We start from the raw sequence: 22,798 nt of genomic DNA on the forward strand, positions 1-22,798 counted from the left end.
CTGGAAAGGGGAGTCCAGCTTGAACAAGTAAATGCAGCAAAGTGTTACAGACTAACTGTATCTTAGAAATGAAGCTGATATTTGTGATCCAAAATAGCAGATTTCTGGAAGCAAGACTATATTCTCTAGATCAAGGATCAGCAGAGCCAGATGTTAAATATTTTGGGTTTGTGCACCATAAGGTCTCTGTGGTAAATACACCACTCTGTAATCACACAACTGTGCCATTGTCATGTAAAGGCAGCCATAGACAATATGTAAATGAATGGGCATGACTATGTTACAATAAAACTTTATTTACAAAAACAGGCATTGAGCTGGATTTGGCCCGTAGTTTGCCAACCCTTGCAAACAGAAATCAGCTCAAAGAAATATCTAAGAGATACCCAGAACAGGGATCTGTAGCACTGGTAACTCATAGTATGAAACCACAGAACTGTTACTGAAATTAATGTATTAGTCATCAGCAATTTGTTTATTGTCTTTTATGAGAAACGAAAAGTAGGTTTAGATATTAGAGACTGGGGAAAGGAGGCTATTTGCCGTGGAAATGATTTTCAGCAGATGGCAGGAACTATGGGAAAGGTGACTAAACTAGAGCATCCTCCTCCTTTCTTATATCAGCTTACTCAGTACTAACCCTGTACAAAAAGGAAGTAAAACAGAGCATATCCGTTATCATCAGCTTTCAGTGATGTTCTTCCACGGTGCACTATGACAGCACATTAGAAAGGTGCTGGAGTTTTTATATGACTGCTTTGCCGTGAGATTAAATAGTGGTTTCAGTTTCCAGTAGGTTTCATAAGTATCTCTTTCAGCTGTTAAAACTACTTTTAGTAATGTGCACACTAGAAAAAGAAAGAAAATACCCATTTTGAACAACTGCGTATCATGACAGAAAACCGAGCAGATGGTTTTGCGGACATGGCACCAAGTGAACTCATAGCTGGTCACAACAGGAGCACAGGCTTAACCCAGAGGAGACGGCTCTTCCCAGGTCTTATAGTTGAAGCTTTTAAGAGATTATTCTTTTATTTTGACTTGATTTTTATTAATCACCAGAAACCAAAGAGGGCAAATGAGAATCTCTACTAAAATAACTATACTTGCTAATTTTTGGCCTTTGTTGGGGTATGGGGTATCAGAACAATGAAATAGCAGGCACTGTGAGGCTTTTCCTCCTGTTCTGTTCTCTTCTCTTAGCTGTAAAAAAGGCGCCTGTACCCAGAAAAACCTCATTTTTCCCAGGTGCCTCTTCGGACCCAGGACACAATGGTTTTCAAATATCTTTTCTATCTCTCCCTCTGAAGAGAGCTATGTTGTTCAATATGGTAGCCACTAGCCACATGTGGCTACTAAGCCACTGCAATGTGGCTTGTCCAAATCAAGAGATACTGTAAATGTAAAATACGCACTATATTTTAAAAGTTTAGTATGAAAAAAATGTAAAGATATCACTAGTAATTATTTCTATTGATCACATGTTAAAATAATTTTGATATATTGAGTTAGCTAAAATAGCTTAGTAAAGTTAATTTCACCTGTTTTCTGTTTACATTTTCAATGTTAATTACAAGTTGGCTGACATTATGTTTCTATCGAATAATCTTGCTCTAAAAGATTTTTGAAAAAAAAATCCATGTATTCCTTTGCCCAGTTCTAAGTGGATGTCTTCATTTTTAAATCATGTTTGAATAAATTCTGTGTTAATAAGCAACAAATGTTAAACATGATAGGGAATGCAATAAGATGGTGATTACTATAATTAGAAGAAACATTACATATGATTTGATAAAAATCTGAAGTTTAAAATGTGTTTAATAAAGCACAACAATTCTAAAATAAATTGTCTAAAATTTTTATCCATAGGCTTATATAGTTTATGTAAAAAAAATCTGGTAACCTTGCAGAGCATTCCAGCTGCATTTTAACGGATCAGCATCGTTAACCTTTATTGGTTTGGCTTTTCTGAATTCAGAGCACCCAAACACAGGCCAGAGTACTCTATAATACCGCTAAGCTTCCTCTTGAACAGAACTATGTACAAGAAGGGAAAGATCAAATGCCTATGGCTTGAGGTTCCTTGATAGATCAATAAAGGAAGCTTCTCCATAACCAATATTTTGATTTGGCTCATTAGTGGTTATAATAGGACTAGGGATGGAGGATGGGTGAAGAAGGAGAGGGGCTGTTCAGCTGGCTGGTCATTATTGGACGGATGCATTGGGGAATGGAGTCATATCTAAGTTGCGGATCTGTCCCATCCCTGTGCAGGTTCCCCTTAGAAAGTCTTCTGGTACCCTCAAGGGAGATACTCACCATTTTGAAGACCGCTCATTTTAGATGAGTCACTGATAGAAGCAGCATGCCTTTTTCCTTCTTTCCTTGTTGAGCTGCTCCAGAAGCCCTGCAATAAGATGAAGGAAAACAGCCCAGGCGCAGTGGCTCATGCCTGTTCTGTTCTCTTCCCTTAGCTGTATTTCTGAACATCTTATCTCAAGATAGTTGGCAAAAAGCACTTTGAGAGGCCGAGGTGGGCAGATCACCTGAGTCAGGAGTTCAAGACCAGCCTGGCCAATATGGTGAAACTTCATCTCTACTAAAAATACAAAAATTAACTGGGTGTGGTGGTGCGTGCCTGTAATCCCAGCTACTCAGGAGGCTGAGGCAGGAAAATCGTTTGAACCAGGAGGCGGAAGTTGCAGTGCGCCAAGATTGCACCACTGTACTCCAGCTCAGGCGACAGAGCGAGACTCCATTTAAAAAAAAAAAAAAGATGAAAGAAAACAATGCAACCTATAAAATGCTCTTGACACAGATGTTAGCTCCCAGAAGTCAGTGCAGCTGCAGAGGTGGCTCAGCACTTAGAGCATGGTGGACAAACTCCTCAAGTGGTGAGATTATTTTATTTTTTAAAGTCACTAAAATGAGATGACTGCCTAACCTCGTGACCCTTTGTCTAAAAAAGGCCTGCCAGGCAGTGGCTTCAGTGATGTTGGGCAGATAACTTTCTCCAGATTCCTTCGGCCTTTTAGGAAGTGCCATTGGTTCAGAGCCTACGGTGAACTAATGACACGATTGATCTTATTCTTTAGTAGAAGGCTCAGATGTTTATTGCACCACTGTCTGTAGGCAGTTACATTTGTCAGCACTCTCAAAGGTCTAGGAGGGATATCAATGAATTAGGACACTTGATTCTGTGCCCTCCCGGATATATTCTAGTTGCAGATTGGAGAGACATCACTTTTCCTCCCCAAAACAACCAAGCATGCATCTGCACAGAAAATATAAACCTTACCAGATATTCCCCTCTTTTTTATTGTTGTGTAAAATAGCCATAACATAAAATTTATTATTTTAAACATTTTTAAGTGAACATTTCAATGGCATTAAGTACATTCACAATATTGTATAACTATCACCACTATCTATTTCTAGAACTTTTTCATCATCCCAGGCAACTCTATACTCATCAAGCAATAATAACTCTCCATTCCTTCCAACCCTTCTAAACCCCCTGTACCTTGCAACCTCTATTCTATTTTCTGTGTCTATGAACGACTCTGTTTTGTGATTCCACTTTTAAATACCTCATATAAGTGGAATCACAATATTTATTCTTTTGGGTTTGGCTTTTTTCACTTAACATAATGTTTTCAAGGTTTATCCATGTTGTAACATGTATCAGAATGTCTTCGTTCCTTTTAGGGATTGAGTAATAGTCCATTGTATTGTGTACACATGTACACACACACACACACACACACACACCCCAAATTTTGTTTATTCATCTAGTGATGAACACTTGGGTTGCTTCTACCTTTTGGCTATTTTGTGATAATGCTATAATAAACATTGATATGTAAATATCTGTTTTTGAGTCCTTGTTTTTAATTATTTGGAGTATATACCTAGGAGTGGAATTTTCACATGGCAATTCTGTATATAATTTTTTTTCTTTGAGGCAGAGTCTCACTCTGTTGCCCAGGCTGGAGTGCAGTGGCACAATCTCGGCTCACTGCAACCTCCACCTCCTGAGTTCAGCCATTTCTTCTGCCTCAGTCTCCCAAGTAGCTGGGATTACAGGTGTGTGCCACCATTCCTGGCTAATTTGTGTGTGTGTGTGTATATTTTTAGTAGAGACAGGGTTTCACCATGCTGGCTAAGCTGCTCTTGAACTCCTGACCTTATGATCTGCCTGCCTCAGCCTCCCAAACTGCTGGAATTAAAGGTGTGAAGCCACCGTACTCGGCCTATAATTTTTTAAGAAAGTCCCATTCTCTCTTTCACCATAGCTACATCATCGTACATTACCACCAACAATGCTCAGGAGTTGCTATTTCTCCACATCCTTGCCAACAATTGGCATTTTTTTGGTTTTCATTTTTATAATAGTCATTCTACAGGGTGTGAAGTAGTATCTCACGATGGTTTTGCTTTGCATTTCCCTAATGAGGAGCATTTTTAAAGATATCGTTTATATATATTCTTTGGAGAATCATCAAAATCTTTTGCCATTTTAAAATCAGTTTGTCTTTTTGTTACTGAGTTGCAGCAATTGTTTATGTATTCTAGTTATTAATCCCTTATCAAGTATATGCTTTGCAAAATTTCCCCCTCTCTGAGACTTTTCACTTTATTGATAGTGTCCTTTGATGCACAAAATCTTTTAATTTTGATGACATCCAATTATCTATTTTTTGTTGTTTTTGTATGTACTTTTGGTATCATGGTTAAAAAATCATTGCAGAATCTAAGGTTATAAAGATTTTTTCCCATGGTTTCTTCTAAGAATTATATCGTTTTAGCCTGAAATTTGAGGTTTTGATCCATTTTTAATTAATTGTTATATATGGTGTATGAGGTAAGGATGCAACTTCATTCTTTTGCCTGTGAGCATCCAGTTTTCCACTAAAAAAGACTGTCCTTTTTCCACTCAGTGGTCTTGGTACCCTCGTCAAAAATTAAGTGAGCATAGATATCAGGGTTTATTTCTGGGATATTCTATTCTATTCTTGCATATTTCTGTCCTTTTGCCAGTACCACACTCTCTTGATACCGTAGCTTTGTAGTAAGTTTTGAAAGTCGGAAGTGTGAGTCCTCCAAACTTGGTCTTCTTTTCAAGATTGTTTTTGCTATTGGTAGTCCCTCAAAATTCCATATGAGTTTGCCAAGTGTTCCCTTCCTTCAAAAATTGCACAGTTGAAAATTAAGGCAACCAAAGGAGAAATAAGAATTGCAGATGATCTTACAACCAGGAGGCACTCACTATGAATTACTTTTGGGTATTACACAAGACAATATGGGATATCACTTCACTCCCACTAGGATGGCTATTAAAAATACACATAATAACAAGTGTTGGGGAGGTTATGGAGCTATCAGAACCCTCATCCACTGCTGGTGGGAAGGTGAAATGGTGCAGCCACTCTGTAAAACGGATGGCACTTTCTCAAAATGGTAAACAGAGTTACCACATGACCCAGTGAGTCTACTCTTAGGTCTTACATATACACAGGAGAAATGTAAACATCTAGCCACATAAAACTTTTACATACATGTTAATAGTGTCATTATTCATAACAGCTAAAAATTAGAACCAGCCTAAGTATCCATCAATAGATGAGCGTGTTTTTAAAATATGCCATATGTGTATATGTGTGTGTATATGTGTGTACGTGTGTGTATATATGTATGTATAATGGAATATTATTTAGCCATGAAAAGGAATGAAGTTCTGATACATGTAACAACATGAATGAACCTTGGGAACGTTATGCTAAGTCAACTAAGCTAGTCCCAAAGGACCACATGATATATGATTCCGTTTATGTTACATGTTCAGAATAGGCAAAATCTAGAGACAGAAAGTAGATTAGTGGTTACCGAGGACTTGGGTGGGAAGAAGGAAGTGGGGACAGAGAGATTTAGGATTTCTTTTTTGTGGTAGCAAAAATGTTCTAAATTTAATTGTGGTGGGGGAATACACAACTCTGAATTATACTAAAAGCTTGCATACTTTAAATAAATGAATTGTACAGTGTATGAATTATCTCATTATGACTGTTAAACAAAAGGCATAGGACTGAGGCAGAATAGCTTGAACCAGGGAGTCGAGACTGTGCCACTACATGCCTGTCTGGCAACAGTGAGACTCTGTCTCAAAAAAAAAAAAAAAATTCTGATATAATACTTACCCGGGTCCCTAGTAAATAAACAAACACATTAGCAAATCTCTGAGCAAACTTTTGGTACAATGTTAGAGTTGGAAACTTTTTGTCTAAGCCCTGAGTTCCTGATGTTCCATGAATTCTTTAGATGTTCTTCAGATATTGAAACTGCTTCATACTAAAAGTGAATGGCTGACTATAGCATAAAGGGTAACCCATGCGAAGGGGAAGCAAGTTAAGGTGGGTCAGGCCCCACAGCATAATACCTCGCATGTGGTAACAACCTCACCTCCATGTCCGTCTGGCTGTGAAGTCTCATGTGTTCCATGATCCCTGTCTAGTGTGACATTTAACTTAGAATGAGATGAACCCTCTGGCAGTAAGCTGCAAAATTCTCAAGACAAAAAGTGGCTCCTGGTTGTGGCTTAGAATTCAGTAACCCTTTGGGACAACCTTGGAGGTGGAGTTGGCTTTCTTCCCACTGAGTTCGTTTGTTACACAGAGTGATGGCAGTGTTTGGTTATGGTTTAGCTTTGTGGTGTTTTTTTCTTGAGTGATGAAGCAATAGTTAGGGCAAAAGCTGATAGTAACATTTTGATATATACTTTTCTGTTTGTTTGTCCCTGTATTTTAAGTGGCTTGTTTTTGGAACCAGCTGGTTCAAACCCTTGGTTTTACATTTGAAATATTCTTTGTTTTGTTTGCAGCTATGCACTGATATATTTTTCCCACATTTACTTTAAGTTCTCCAGTGATGTTTTCGTTGCCTATCCTGGGAAGATCTGTGTTTCCATTTATCAAAACAAATGGCAAGCTGGGGACCATTTAAAGTAGTTTTTTTAGTTAATAAAGCCAGGCCAATCTCCTTGTTCTGTTATGTTAAAAGTACATTCTCTTTTTATTGCCAGTTCTGTATGGCTAGGTCTGTTTTCTGTCTCAGCAATCTCAGAGCTGCCCCACTTGCTTACTGTGCAGAGAATTACAAAATCATTAAGGGTGGGGCAGCACCAGCTGACTTACAGTACAAACCATTTCTCAAAATAACCACAACAGTGCAATACTGATGTGTAATTTACGTCACAGTTTGTTTTTATGAAATAGTTTGTGGCATTTTCATTTCTATTCCGGATGGAATCTTGTTCTCTTTCCCTTTCAATCAGGCATTTAATTTATTTTTATTATTAATATTTTCCACTCCTTGTTTTGGCATGTCTCCAATCTAACAGCTTTGATGAGGAGGACACACACACACACACACACACACACACACACACGCAACTGATCTTCCCTCCGACTTTTCAACATCAGTTTAACTGCAAATGTATTTTTTCCTTTGATGTGTACTAACTTTGGGTACTAAGTTTACTGCCTTAAGAGGGGTTGAAAAATACAGCAGGACACAGTACACATTAACATAAAGCTGTAACTACGAATTGATAAATTTGATGTACAACTTTGGAATTTTAAACACTTTCAACCAATTTAAGCTATTTAGTCATATGCTCTGCTGCATTTTCCTCTTACAAATGTCTTTCTGTATAATGTCCTGTAATTAGAACAGGAAATCATTGAGTAACTGCAAGATGAATAAGAGCACTTAGACTGAAAGGAAAATTACCTTCCGAGAAATTATATTCTTTTTTTTTTTTCTGCATGTTACAATGTTGGTAATGATAGTAACAGCTGTAGCTACTCTTATCTGTAAAATTTTCATGCTTAGGTTTTCTGGAATAAAAATTTCATTTTCAGTAACAATCACAACTGCATGGACAGAAAATAGGAAATGCCTAATTGTGACAAATATTCGGTGTCACAACAGAGCAGCAATTAAATGGAAACTTCAATATAATTGTCAATAGCAGTAAGAATTGGAATAGTTCCAGGTATATAAAGTTGATGCTTTGCCGTTGGTTGGTTGCTAGGAGCACAGTGAAAAGTATAAAGCTTTGAGAAAAGAATGTCTAATGTAATAAAGTAACAGAAGGAAGCATAAATCATTGTGAGAGCCTCTCATATTGACATTATTTTACTTAAATTGTTTTAAAACTAGACATCAAGTTTTATAACATGAGCACATTCATACTTGCTTGAAAAAAATAAAAACAGAAAGAAAACTGTATGTTGTCTTTGAAGCACAAGGGACATTGTGTCTCAAACTTAGCCTTCATACATATTTGGAATCTTTTAAGTGAAAATCTTTAAATGTTTGTTTCTATTGGCATCCAAATGCATTTGCCCTAATACGATTAAGAGAACTAAAGGGCAAAATACTTGGCAGATTTTTCAGTTGAGGTAATTAGGTGCAGGAAGGAACATGCATATTTTTTCCACTAGGCTCTATAAAATCCTGGTGTGAAGGTTTTTTTAAAAGATTTTTTTTTAACTTACTGATGTTAGAAGTAGATTATAGTGGTTTTCAGTAAGCGTAATAGTGTGATGTTTCCAAAACAACTCTCCTTTCCCCCCAAGAATGAAAAAGAAAGTTATATTTCTAAATTGTTGTGTAAGAGATAAAAGCAAATTTCTCCTCTGGAATTTATGTTTTCAGCCTCTGTGCATTTGGCCACCATTATCTGTTTTCAAAAAATAGCATTATGGATATTTGAAAGTCAATGCTCTATTAATTCATTGTGTTTGCTATTTCACGCATCTCTCTTTGTACAAAGACAACTTGAGCAACGTGCTATTCAGAACGAAGGCCTGCTCTTACCCTTTCTCCCCAACCCCTTCCCCACCCCCAGCCCAACTCTGAGGATTAAAGCAATGGTATACAGTTACTGTTTGAAAAGCTTGGGTGGAGTCTCACATTATAATTACAGTTTCTCTGTGGAATTCTGTTTCGGACTTTGAAATATGTAAATAAGTAAAAAATTGACATTGAGAGAGGTTAACAAAACGTGTAATTATGATATAAGCACAGGATTAGAGTCATTTTGATTACACATTACAAGCAGTGTACTTTAGGTATTAACTTTTAATAGGCAAAGTTCTTTTTATTGAAGTTGAAATGAGGTTTAGTAATTTTGGGTCTCTTATTCCCTTTGAATGTTTCATTTTAAAATAGGCATTCACTTTTTTTTTTTTTTTTTTTGTATAGGGGAAATGGAATGGGATGACATTTTAATAGAAAATCATAATATGGTTTAAAATTTCAGTCTTGGGTACTAGCAATTTATTACAGATCATTTTCTGTTGACTGAAATCAAGTAGTGTATATATAACCCCAGCTACAACCAACTAAACAGTATTAGAAGACTACCTAAGGGTAGTACTTGGATTTCTTTCTCTCTGTGGGTGTGATTGAAAGAAAATCTTTGTTCCAGGAACACTCTGCCTTTTTATTTTTATTTATTTCTATTTATTGAGATGGAGTCTCATTCCATCACTCAGGCTGGAGTGCAGTGGTGCAATCTCAGCTCACAGCAACCTCCACCTTTCGGGTTCAAGCTATTCTCTCGCCTTAGCCTCCCAAGTAGCCGGGACTACAGATGTGCGCTACCACACCCAGCTAATTTTTGTATTTTTAATAGAGACAGGTTTCACCATGTTGGCCAGGATGGTCTTGATCCCTTGACCTAATGATTCGCCCTCCTCAGCCTCCCAAAGTACTGGGATTATGGGCATGAGCCACCACGCCTGGTCTTGTTTGTCTTTTACAAAACAAATTGTGTAATTTATTCATTCTTAGATTCATCTGCTTGCCCTATTATGAATTGGAAGGGGGAAAAATCTGTTACACAGCATTTATCGGCAGCCCTTGTTTCATGGGTAACCTTGCACAGGAGCGTTTGCTTGTGTGTATATGAAATGTGTGAGCAAGAAAGAAGCAGCTGAGGAGTTTAAATAATTCTTTCTTTCTTTTTTTTTCTTTTCTTTCTTTCTTTTTTTTTTTTTTTTTTTTGAGACAGAGTTTTTCTTCATCACCAGGCTCCTTCCAGGCTGGAGTGCAGTGGCGCCATCTTGGCTCACCGCAACCTCCGCCTCCCGGGTTCAAGCAATTCTCCTGCCTCAGCCTTCTGAATAGCTGGAACTACAGGCGCGCGCCACCAAGTCCAGCTAATTTTTTTTTTTTTTTTTGTATTTTTAGTAGAGATGGGGTTTCATCATGTTGGCCAGGATGGTCTTGATCACTTGACCTCGTGATCCGTCTGCCTCGGCCTCCCAAAGTGCTGGGATTACAGGCCTGAGCCACCACTCCGGGCCTTAAATAATTCTTGAAAGGACTGTTTGGCCTTATTTGTTTCCTGGTGTACTAGGGCAAAATAAAATATGCCAGCCATTGAACACTTTAATATTTTTATAGCTGTATCAGAAGGAAGTTAATTTAATGCAAAGGCTTAGGAGGCAGTTCTAGGATCATGGAATTTTAGATCTGGAAAGCTCTCCCCAAACTCAAAATTTTATACCGTTATACATACCTTTCATATAAAGTTGCCTGTATTTTGTCTTGAAGGGAAAAAAAAATGTTTTCTCCAATACAACAAACTACAAAGAAGAGACTGAGGATGTTTCTACTCAGTGAGACTTCAACCTACCTGAATTGTTGGCTTTTCCAGATCCTACCTTGACTCTCGTCTTCCCTTTACTTTCACTTAGAATGCTTTGTAAACTTTCCTAGGAGTCCTAAAGGTCTCATGGGCTTCCTCTGGTTTGGTAAATATTAAAGGCAACTCCTCTGGGGATGTCTAATTGCAAGGTTAGAAATCTGCCTCTGTCCAAACAATGACAAAATTTTGGTCCAAATAGGGGGTTCTGTTCATAAGCAACAAAGTTAACATTTTTGTTTTGGCCCCACCAAGCATTGCCACTCTGGACCAAGCCCCAGCTGTACCTGTAACCTCTTAGTATGGAAGGAGGTTGATGAAGGGTAGGGGTTCTAGGCTGGCAACACATGCAGCTGACACTATTTCCGTTCACATGCATGGAAAGTAAAAAGCTGATAAATATGAATGATGTATCACTAATGTTGAATCATTACAGTTGGAATTGCAGTGTTCCAAAATAATAAATAACAGGCTAACCTAAGGAGAGTAGAAGAACTCTGGCTTGCAACTGGCTGAATTCTACAGTCTGCCGTCAAACAGAAATCTTATATTTGACTCGATCAAAGGCCACCATCCTCATCCCTAGTAGTGTAAACCAGTTAAATCTCTGTTATTATTACTATTATTATTTGAGACGTTTTATCCTAATAAAAAGTCCACCAAACTTGGAGTTAAAAGATTGGGTTTTAAGTCCCAGCTACTCAGGAGGCAGAGATGGGTGGATCACTTGGGCCCAGGAGATTTTTTTTTTTTTTTGTCTTTTATTTTTTTTGAGACAGAGTCTTGCTCTGTTGCCAGGTGCAATCTCGGCTCACTGCAATCTCCGCCTCCTGGGTTCAAGCATTCTCCTGCCTCAGCTGAGACTACAGGCACATGCCACCACGCCCAGCTAATTTTTGTATTTTTAGTAGAAACGGGGTTTCACCATGTTAACCAGGATGGTCTCGATCTCCTGATCTCATGATCCACCAGCCTCGGCCTCCCAAAGTGCTGGGATTATAGGCCTGAGCCACCACACCCCTCCAGGCCCGGGAGTAGTTTGAGTCTAGCCTGAGCAACAGAGAAAGACCCATCTTAAAAAAAAAAAAAAAAAAAAAAAAAAAAAAAAAAAAAAAAAAAGGATTAAGTGGTTATAGTCTCAAATTGTGGAATATTAACAAGTAGTAATGCCACAAATTGGATTGTTGTAAGAAACCAAAGATGTGAAAATATGTAAAAAACCTTTGTAAATTTTAGTGTTTTATTATCAGTACTGAAAATAGCATTAATGCTTGCTTTCTAAACAGGAAAACAGTCTCTCCATTTCTCATATTTTTAGTTAAGAGGGCTTTTAAAATTTGCTGTCTTCTGTGATATCTGTAATAATCCTGAAAAAAATGCCAGAGAGAAGAAAAGATAATTTGATTCTGTATTCTATTCTATGTGCTGGAGGTTTGGGGAGAAATAATAATTTTTTTTAACTCTTGTCAATTGAAACTACATGTATATATATATTTCAAAACCCAAACTAAGTCTGCGCAAAAAAGTCAACTCAGAGTTACTGGTTTCAAGGTTTGGTGTGCATGAGCTGTTTGGGATGCTTGTTAGAAAGGTAAATTCCTAGGCCCCAGCCTTCGAGATGCTGAGTCACTGATTCTCGATGGCACCTGGCGCCTGCCTTTTGCTGGCACAGTATGTGATTCTGATGCAGATAGTCCCAGGACCACTATTAGCAACATTGTCTCCAGAATGTACCGACAGTTGTAGGAGTTGAGAGCAAAGGGAACTCGCTGGTTTTCTTCCAGCGGAAAGAAAAGGATTCATGGCTTGGCTAGTGTTTTGGGTACTGCGTGACCTAAATGTTTTGAGCTAGGATGAGGTGGAGAGAAAAAAAAAAAAAAGAGGTCATTTCTAGGCACAGAAGATTGCCAGGGAGCTGACTCCATCGGGAGCAGAGAATTCGGAAGTGGTTAGAATTGGCATCATCATGAAAAATGGTTAGAGAAAAAACAAAAGGCGAGTGAAGGGATAGGAAGGAAGTGAAGCAGTCCCGAGTCAGGTGACATCTTCCGTGAAACTTACTCTGAAAAAACTGTTCTTTTATACTCCTTCAACCTGAGAGCACACACATCTTTCTCCATTTTATTTCAAGAACACTTGGAGAAATTGATGCAACTTTACCCCCATGGTGGAAAGCCAATTGCACAACGAAGATAGAATTTTGGAATCAACAGGTATTTACAGGCACGGTATTTACTATGGACGGGAGATGGTATTAAGGGCCACGCGTTTGCTATGAGGGGTAGTCCTGGCAGTTCGTGGTTGTGTGCCTCTCTCTCATTAACAGTGTCTTAGACAAATAGAGTATGAGTGTAACAGTTCAACTGACATGTTGGGGGCTGCTTCTTGAAATAGCACTTAAAAACTCTGGAGTTCTGACAGTATTTGAGTATTTTCACTAAAACTTTTTATGCTTTAACTGTATAAAAAGCACAGTTCTGAACCCAAAGTGTAGTGTCTTGATCTGCTGTAAAAACCTCAGATTGGCGTGTCTTGGGACATATATCAGCATCTCAAAACCAGTTTGCACTTGGGGACTTGCCTTCAAGGTAAACATATTTCCTTTTAATTAAGTGTGCCAGCTGACAAAGCAGCTATCCACAGACCAGGCAGGAGTAGAAGATGTGTACACTGTTAAAAGATGTCATCTTGTAAGCAGCTAAACATCTCCATCCATGGAGAAGCCGCCAGCCTGAGGAACTAAGTGAACATGATTAGAAATACATCTGGGTATTGGCCTCCTATCTGAAAAGGTCGCATGCACACCTTCCATTGGTACTGGTTATGTTCCATCATTATGTTCCATCCTTGCTCATCCGTCTCCCACTGGTTACCAGATGGCCATGATAATGTTGGTATCCTTAACAACTGTCTTGTGCAATTCCCTGCAGCATGGTAAAGGCTTGAAATATTGAGTGTTTTCCCTTTGGAGAAGCAAGTGACATGTCTGGGAATTGCTTACAACTGCTCTGATGGGGTGGTTGCAGAGTGATGGCAAACAGGGTCACGGAGCCTAAATTCAGCCTGATGTACAGGTGGAGGCCACCAAAGCAGGCTGTTTGCCATTTCTCAAGCTTAAGATGAAGGAAGGCTTCATCCACACGGAATCTGGTGTTTACAAATGGGCACAAAATAGAGTATAAATAAGCACTAAGATCATTGTAAGAGGAAGATTTGCTAAATTTGCGGAAATGTTCTCCTGAGTGAAGGTGGTTCTGATAGAAACTCTCTCACGAGGATGCTTAGGGAGTCCTCCCAGCATGGTTCTCTGAGATGTGCCAAGTTACCAGGTGGATTTGAGGAATATTAAAAGAGAGAGGAGGGGGTATGGATGTGGGGAGGGTGGAGAAGGTCGGTGTATCAATCAAGTTGGGATAGATCATGCAGCAATAACACATGAACCCCAAATCACCATTGCTTTAGAACCACAAAGGTTTATGTTCTGCTTATGTTATATGTCTCTTTCGGATCAACCAGGGGTTCTGCTTCACGTTGTTTTTCACTCCAAGACCCAGACTAGCAGAGTTGCCACTATCTGGGGCATTACAGATGGTCACAGCAAAGACAAAGAGAGATTGGGTCAGGGCACACTGGCTCTTAAAGCAATCACCCACTTCTGTCATATTTCATTGGCCAGGGAAAGTCACAAGGCCACTGGCCTCCAAGGGAGTGAAGTGCACAGTCTTTCTACAGACCCAAAAGGAGAAAAGGAAATAGTTGCTAAACAGCACTCATGACCCCCAGAGCAGATGGTGATGCTATTTAGACCCATGGACATCTTCGGGGCCAGATGACCTTTTCTGAGACCCCAAACACTGAAAAGATTATACAGACGCTTCTTGACTTTCTATGGGATTACATCCCAACAAACCCATTGTAAGCTGAAACTATCAAGTCGAAAAGGCATTGAATACACCTAACCTACTGAACACATAGCTTTCCTAGCCTACCTTAAACGTGCTTGGAACATTTACTGTAACCTACAGTTGAGCAAAATCATGTGGCAACACAGAACACTGCAGAGTACCGGTGTTCACCCTCTTGTCCCATGGCTGACTGGGAGATGCCACCTGCTGCCCCTGCCCAGCCCTATAGGAGGGTATCCTACTGCATATCGCCAGCCCAGGAAAGATGACAATTCAAAATTCAAAGTACGCTTTCTACTAAATGCATGTTGCTTTTGTACAACAATAAAGTCAAGGAATCTTACATGGAGTCATCGTTCAGTTGAGGATCATCTGTATAATCCAATATAACAGCAATTCCAAACTAGAAATAAATGTAAAGAAACCCAGCAGAGTTCTGCCTTTCCTTATGGTGATGAAGACTTTAATGCTTAAAAAATATGAAGATATTTTTCCAAACAGTTTTTGGGTCCTGCTGCTTGCTGATGACACAGACATTGCTTACTGTGTCTAGAGGGCCAGCCTACTCTTTCTTTTCTCCGCAAAGAGGGTCCACTGTGTGGGTAGCCTGAAGCACGTTCTGTGGGGCTGGATGGGTGAGCTGGGGCTGGGAGGATGCTGGCATCCCCCAGAGTGTAACAAGGATGAGAGTCTTTTTAGTCCCAAACCAGAAGTGTCTACTGAAATGATACCATGGCCATGAAAGTTCTTTGTCAGAGGGAAGAGGGTAATGGAAGTGTTTTCTCGTTTGTCTAGGGGAGGACGAGGAAGAAACGAACGTGATAGTTCTCAGCTACCCCCAGTACTGCCGGTACCGCTCGATGCTGAAACGCATCCAGGATAAGCCATCTTCCATTCTAACGGACCAGTTTGCATTGGCCCTGGGGGGCATTGCAGTGGTCAGCAGGAACCCTCAGATCCTGTACTGTCGGGATACCTTTGACCACCCGACTCTCATAGAAAACGAGAGTATATGCGATGAGTTTGGTGAGTCTTTTTTTTTTTTTTTTCCTATCTGATACTTGTGCGTGTGTGCCTAGTTGTTTTCAGTTCTTGTGAAGAGCGGTGATGGGGAACGGGGCTCACTTTCACAAGCCCCATGTGCTACCCCACCCCTCCCATCCCCCAAATTATTGCGGCATAAGGCGTCATTGCCTGCTTCGCAGCCTCTGTTTACTATGAGTAAGAGATTATTATTTAGCGTTTGTTGTTCAATGTCGAGTCTCAAGTTGCTTGATCGACCTTGAAATTGGACTTTAGGACAGGAAGCTTTCATGTTAGTTCTTTCTCAAAAGGCCTTGTCTATTCAGATGCTTTATGATTTAACCAGTCACTCTCTTTTCATTGTTATAAAGTACTGTAAAAATGCACCAACGGTAAGCACTTCAGTACTAAACAGTGGATGGATAGATAGAAAGAAAACAACTTCAGTGCTGTATAGTGGATAGATAACCACTTCAGTACTCTACAGTAGATAGACACAGAAAGAGATGACAGATAGATAATAGATCTCCATGTCCCTGAATTTTTTCCTATACACACACACAGACACACAAAACACACACACACACACACACACACACACACACACACTGTGCCCGCCAAGAATGGATATGTGCACACACATCTTTATCTGCATCTCTGCCTCACTGACTGGTCATGTGTCTCTATAGACAGACGGGGAGGAGAAGAAGATATCACACCGGTTTGGGAAGCCTGACATGGTACAGTAGATGGCGAGATACAAGCCAAGACAGTCAGTCGATCTCTTACAGTATCATTTTCTCATCTGTTTGTTGAAAAGACTGTATCATATCAGTTGTTTTCAGCAGGCTAGGCAAGGATGTCAGAATATCCTGGGAGATCCTTATCAGACTACACGTGTTCCTCTGAATTTCTATACTTAAAGAGGCGTGAACACCTATCACTCTCACCTTTCCCCTTCTCTAAAATCACTACCACGGAGTGACTGCTGGGATGGCTGAGCCCTGCTGAATCCCTCACGGCTACCTGGGTGGAGAAGAGCTTGAGACCCTTAGCCTGGAGAGAGCATAGGGTCCCTTTGACCTGAAACATTCGTTGATTCTGTTGGCCGACATTTTCCTGAGAATCCCTAGTTGGCAGATTATCTAGATTCAGGTTACTCTGCTTATCCTTTGCAGACCTTGGTATGGTTTCAGGAGTCTACTGTGGCCTCTTAAATTGGATTCTTCATGATTCCAACAGCCCTGGTGCTGCCGCTGGAGAAATGTTGCAAATAGATATGTGAACAGAGTCGGGGTGAGGATGAGGAGGTGGGATATGATGATCAAGAAGGACGGGAAGAGAGAGAGCAAGGGGAACAAAATGATCTAAGTTCATTAGATTCAAAGGACCTTGACACTTTCTCCTTCTAAATTGTTTTTTTGGATGTCTTTCATAACTCTGGCTTATCAAATGACTGCCCTTCTGTAAGAAGGCAATAGTATTTGTACCAATTATTTTTTTCTTCTTCAAAGAAATGTATTTATTGCCACATTTTTAATATTCAAATATGCAATACATTTTTTCACAATGCCCTCTTTTCAGATGAGCATTTACAAATCTTCCCTTTTCAATACCTGTGTTTGAGGTTTTCTTCCGCATGCTGGGCTCCCAAACCTTGCTACCTACTTGCTGCTCAAGAGGTTTCTAAATTCCGGACACAGAATAAAACTGAAAGCATGTGTTCCCTCGTTTAAGAGAATTCAAAATTAGAGTTTCACGATGTAATATGAGGAAAAAAGTGTTTTAACCTTTTTGGCTAATTTAAGAGTTATTAGTCATTGAGTTTCAAAGCTGTTGCATCTAGAATTGGTAATAGAAGTTCCAATTTAACAGTGATCACAATGGTTGTTAAGAGTTACTAAATTAGTTATAAATGTTCTCACAAACACAAGCATCTGACTTGTGAATGTTTTCCTGAATTTTCTTCTGGTATAGCTAATTTTAATGCTGTTTTTCTTCTCCAGCCTCTTAAAGCGGAAGCTTTCTTTTGGAATAAAGGTACCTTTAGAGACCTTCTAGATGGCTAGTTTAATAATTAGAGTATTAGAATTTTTTTTAGTTGTTTGTACTTCAAATAGTTTGTACTTCTTAAAGTCTTTCATGTTACTAAGTGGACCAAAAAGCTTATTTTGAGCGGATTTGAGCAAATTCACCCACATCCCTCCCCACTGTCCCACTTTCAGTCACAATCTAAATTTCCAGAGACTACCCTTTTAAATCTCCAACTGGTTGCATTTGAAATTGACATGGGTTAAAGTGTTTGTTAAAATGTGGCATTGAGTCTCTCCAACCAACTAACAGTTGGTGGAAGAACATAAATTTAATTAGTGACTAGCATTAAACAAATGTTCCTAATATTAAACACTGCCAGATGACTGAAACACTTCTGTCAGATTACCGAGAGTGCCAGGGGGCCCACAGATGAATTTTCTACACAGTATATATTCTGTACCACACGTTTGGTGACTTCAGTAATTGGTCAAATGTAATTTAGGTAACAGTATGCCTAGGCTGTAAAAATCAAATTTTATTGGCCATATCACCAGGTGGATGAATGGTAGAGCTGATGGCAAAGAGTTTATAGCATTTAGCAACTACACCTTTGACACATGAAATTCATAAATTGCCGTGAAATACCTCCAAGGTCCTTCTCAAAAGGACATTGTCTGCTTCCCTATGATTGAATAATGTTTATTTTATTAACTAATATACTTTTTGCTTTCTTCTATTAAATGCGATTATGGAGTGGGGGTGAGAGGAGGTGTTCAAAAGATAAATAAAATTTGGTTCTTGCTAGTTTTGAGAATTTAAAATCTAATTGGGGAAGACAGGATTAACACACCTGAAAGGTTAACTAATGTTAAAAGAAAGTCAATGATTAAGTATTTGATGCGTGTTGCAGAAAGCAGGTGTGGTAGGAATTAGCAGTGGGCTGAGAGGTGGATAGAAATGGCAATCTTAGTGCCTTCTGAAAAAGGCAGGGTTTGATCTGGTTTTCAAAGATAGGGAGCAATTTAATAACTATTCATTTCCAATTTTAGAAAAACGATTGGAAATGTCTAGATTGTTTAAAACTCATGTTCTGGCCTTCCACTTTGGGTAATGGCTGCCTTCACCCTGGATAAACTGTTGGTCTGTCTTAGATTTATTCTGCCCTTAGTTACTACCCTTTGGGTGGGTTTCATAAAAGGCCTGATGTCCTCCCTCCTTGTGAGGCATGCATGTGACTCAGTGACCAAGCCTGGCAAGAACCCAGGCCGTGACTTTGGAGCAGGGGCTGGCTTTCCATATTGGATAGGAATGAGTCTGAGTTTTGCTGTGCGCCATAGAGCTTACCTGCACTCCCCCAGTTCATCTCTGAAAATAGACTTTGCATTGTGGGATGACCTTGCCCGATTGTCCATACACCCACCCACCCCTCATCCCCACTGCTGTTTTAATGTTGTTCACTGAATAACAAGTTTAATTGAACAATAAAAGTAAGGCTTTTAAATCTACAATGAGTCCCTGTAAATAAATTCTCTGTGGAATTTTATGAAGCGATTTAATGAAAAGTTTGATTAGAAACTATTAAAGAAAAATAGAATAGATGAAATTTCATCATTTAGTCCAACATTACAGTAGTGTCATTTTGATTTTTATTTACATTGAGATATTCAGAATTGAGTAAATATATCCTGGTTTTAATTAACTATCCTCCTTACTTGGAAAAGGTTATTTTAGGCTTGAAGGGTTTTGATAGCATACCATCTGCTTTCTTCACTGTATTTTATTCAGGTCCCTTCCTTGCTTACAGAGCTGTGCAATGTCTAAACCTATGACATAAGCATAAATTGAATCGTATTAATGGTAGGTGATTGAAAAGCTTCAGTCTCTACATCCTGCTTGCATTCTTCCATCTTGTCAGTTACACTGCTCTTAAAGGCAATAAGCTCTTTACTTAGCACAAGAGAATTGACTATTTTTAAAACGAAAGCAACAGACTCCCCATTAAAGCATTATGAAAACTCATTGTATTGCACATCCAATTAGGAAATGAGCTTGTAATACCAATGAGGAGAAAGTGATGTGAATGGCAATTTTTTCTTCATAAGAATCTTTATCCTGTACATAATTCCTGCCTCCACCGTCCTGTTAGAATAGCCTAACATCAAGCATTCACCAACGACCCCTACCTTGCTTTTACCTTTTAAATGATTCCTCTTTTGTAAAATGCATGGTCATTTATATTGTGTTATTTTCTATGCCATAGAAAAAACAAACACATACAAATATTTTTGTCGTTAGAACAATAAAATGTCCACCGCTTTGTAATGCACAATGTTTACATTGATATCACACAGATTGATTTCACATGTGTGAAGTGTTGACAGCTAAATCCAAACAGAGGCACACTCAGTACAGTAGATAAATGGATAACTTTAAGGTACTGGCTTTCATCAAAGATATGTAAGGCAGCTCAATATACATGAACGAGATGAAATCAGTTATTCAAGGTGTGTGGGACTAAATGGATTAAGAAATGGTGACTTAAAAAAGAGATATGGTTTATTTTGGTCTGAGGTTTGAATTGCAAAGAAGCATAAGAAGTTGAGGTTGTGCTTTTAAGTCTTTTGGCAGAGGGGGGTGTGTGTGTGTGTGTGTGTGTGTGTGTGTGTATGTCTTGACCAGGGAATGGGGGTGTGTGTGTGTGTGTGTGTGTGTGTGTGTGTGTGTGTCTTGACCAGGGAATGGGATGGGGTTAAAGGAGAGATGTGGTAATTCACCTGGAAAGAAAAGAGATGAGCTGGCCTGTCATCAGGTGTTTGGTCCATGTGTAGACACCATGAGCTCTGATCTTCAGGGAGAAGGGGTTGGCTATGTCAATATGAAAATACACATTCTGCTGGGGACCAGAAAGGAGGGACAGCAGGGTATAGTGAAAGAGTGCTAAGCTTACAGGCAAATAGCCCAAGTTTAAATCAGGGCTCAACCATCTGATTCTCTATGCCTCTGGGCAAGTGACATAAGGTCCCTCACTGGCCCCATCTGTAAAATCGGGTAATAACAGCCAACTTGCTGGACACAGAATAAGTCTGTATTCACTTGATTTTTAAAAATCCTCTTGATTAATGAAGATTCTCTGTGTTTCTATTAGTCCATGTCTTGGACAACTCATATTTGTCCAAACTGATCTTGTTTTTCAATCGTGAAGGAACCCAATTCCCTAAGGCTCCTGGGGTCTTACTGTAATAGAACTTTAATGGAAGAGAAGAGTTTTCTACTTTTGACAGTATGTTTTTAAAGAAGCTTTTCTATTTCTGTACTGAACTTTCTGGCCCTGTTTTTCCTGTGGAGTGAAATAATGACATGATGGACAAAAGAAAAAAATGAAAAGGGGAGAGCAGTAGAGATGAAGGGACAAAACCTTGAATTTTTTATGAAAGGAAAATCAGGATGTATAAAATTAATTTGAAACATAAAGGATGAGCTGGGCTCTGCCTCTTCCTTTCTAAACATCACATGTTTTTCTGGAAATGAAAGGAAAGGCAGTTGTTTTGTTAAGGATCATGGGAATTTGTAAGTGAGTAAACATTTTTTTCCTTGCCAAAGTAGGTTTCATGGTCACAGTGGATTTCGATGATCAAATGGCTTTGTTCTTGGCCCCTATCCACATTCATACTTTTGCTGCCTGCCTGAGGTACCCACCGATCTCCCAAATGATAAGAAGGCACACATTTTCCTTTCACTGCCGCTAAATGGAAAAGGAGTTGTTCTTCTTGGATATTGTTCTTTATGCAGAAGGCCTTAACCTTCAGAGATCTCACTTGGAGGGCCGTTTTGTTTTGGAAATTTTCTAGAGGTTTTGCTTATTGTTAAAGAATGATCTAACCAGGCCAGGGATGGTGGCTCGCACTTGTAATCTTAGCACTTTGGGAGACTGAGGTAGGTGGATCACCTGAGTTCATGAATTCAAGACCAGCCTAGCCAACATGATGAACCTTCGTCTCTACTAAAAATACAAAAATTAGCTAGGTGCAGTGGCTCACACCTGTAATCCCAGCACTTTGGGAGGCCAAGGTGAGTGGATCACAAAGTGAGGAGTTCAAGACCAGCCTGGCCAAGATGGTGAAACCCAGTCTCTACTAAAAATACAAAAATTAGCTGGATATGGTGGCAGGTGCCTGTAATCCCAGCTACTTAGGATGCTGAGGCAGAGAATTGCTTGAACCAGGGAGGTGGAGGTTGTAGTGAGCCAAAATCATACCACTGCACTCCAGCCGGGGTGACAGAGTGAGACTCTGTCTCAAAAAAATACAAAAATTAGCAAATTAGCTGGGTGTGGTGGTGGGTGCCTATAATCCCATCTCCTCTGGGGGCTGAAGCAGGAGACTCTCTTGAACCCATTAGGCAGAGGTTGCAGTGAGCCAAAATCGAGCCATTGCACTCCAGCCTGGGCAACAGAGCAAAAACTCCGTTTCAAACAAAAAAACAACAAAAGAATGGTCTAACCAAGTCACTCTTGGTGTTTTCTCCTTGTTGGATGTGCTACCAAAGTGAAAACAAAGAGAACATTAACATCATCATACAGCATAGTAACCCAAACCCAACTCAGTGCTGTAGAGTTACAGTGGATGTGCTCTGCGATACATGTAATGATTAATAGATGTCTTAGCTTCCAAGACAGTAAGATAAAAGAAGAGTGAGAGACAAGACCTCCTTGGGCAGAGGCCTCAGAAGCTAGAATACCGTTTCTCTTGGGTAAAGAATTTGTATGTTGCCACTGTAAATTAATTTACAGAGTCATAATATGTGGAATGGCTAAGATTAGTGGATTTCTTTTCTATTTTTGGAGCTTGAAAGGAGATTTAAAAATAACTCTGGACACCTTTTGTAGCTGAGTGGGCTCAATGGGTTATTAAAAACTATTTGGACTCATGGGTACAATAAACTTTTGTTCACCCCATAAGAAATGATTTGTGTCTATATTGACTAGTATTTCACCTAGCATTTCATCTAGAAAAGCGAGAAAGTTATATCCCATTACATTAGCAACATCAACATATTTCTCTCTAGGGTGAAATAGACATTTTTATCAATTAAACACACATACACACCACAGGAAAGAACCAGG

General features: G+C 39.3%; 1 protein-coding gene across 3 annotated transcripts in view; it reads left to right on the plus strand.

Annotated features, from left to right (window-relative positions):
* The window catches only part of ARID5B (AT-rich interaction domain 5B), a 196,643-nt gene that overhangs the window by 83,494 nt on the left and 90,351 nt on the right, over window positions 1-22,798 (plus strand). For 2 of the 3 annotated variants that reach the window (XM_003928693.4, XM_074382282.1), the window contains one exon: window positions 15,415-15,645. The exons of the other annotated variant lie outside the window; for it this stretch is intronic. In XM_003928693.4, coding sequence (XP_003928742.3) covers window positions 15,415-15,645 — 231 coding nt within the window. The remainder of the gene's footprint in view (window positions 1-15,414; window positions 15,646-22,798) is intronic. 3 annotated transcript variants of the gene reach the window in all.

This window comes from Saimiri boliviensis, chromosome 12, assembly GCF_048565385.1.
Source record: "Saimiri boliviensis isolate mSaiBol1 chromosome 12, mSaiBol1.pri, whole genome shotgun sequence".
Classification (NCBI taxonomy): Eukaryota; Metazoa; Chordata; class Mammalia; order Primates; family Cebidae; genus Saimiri; species Saimiri boliviensis.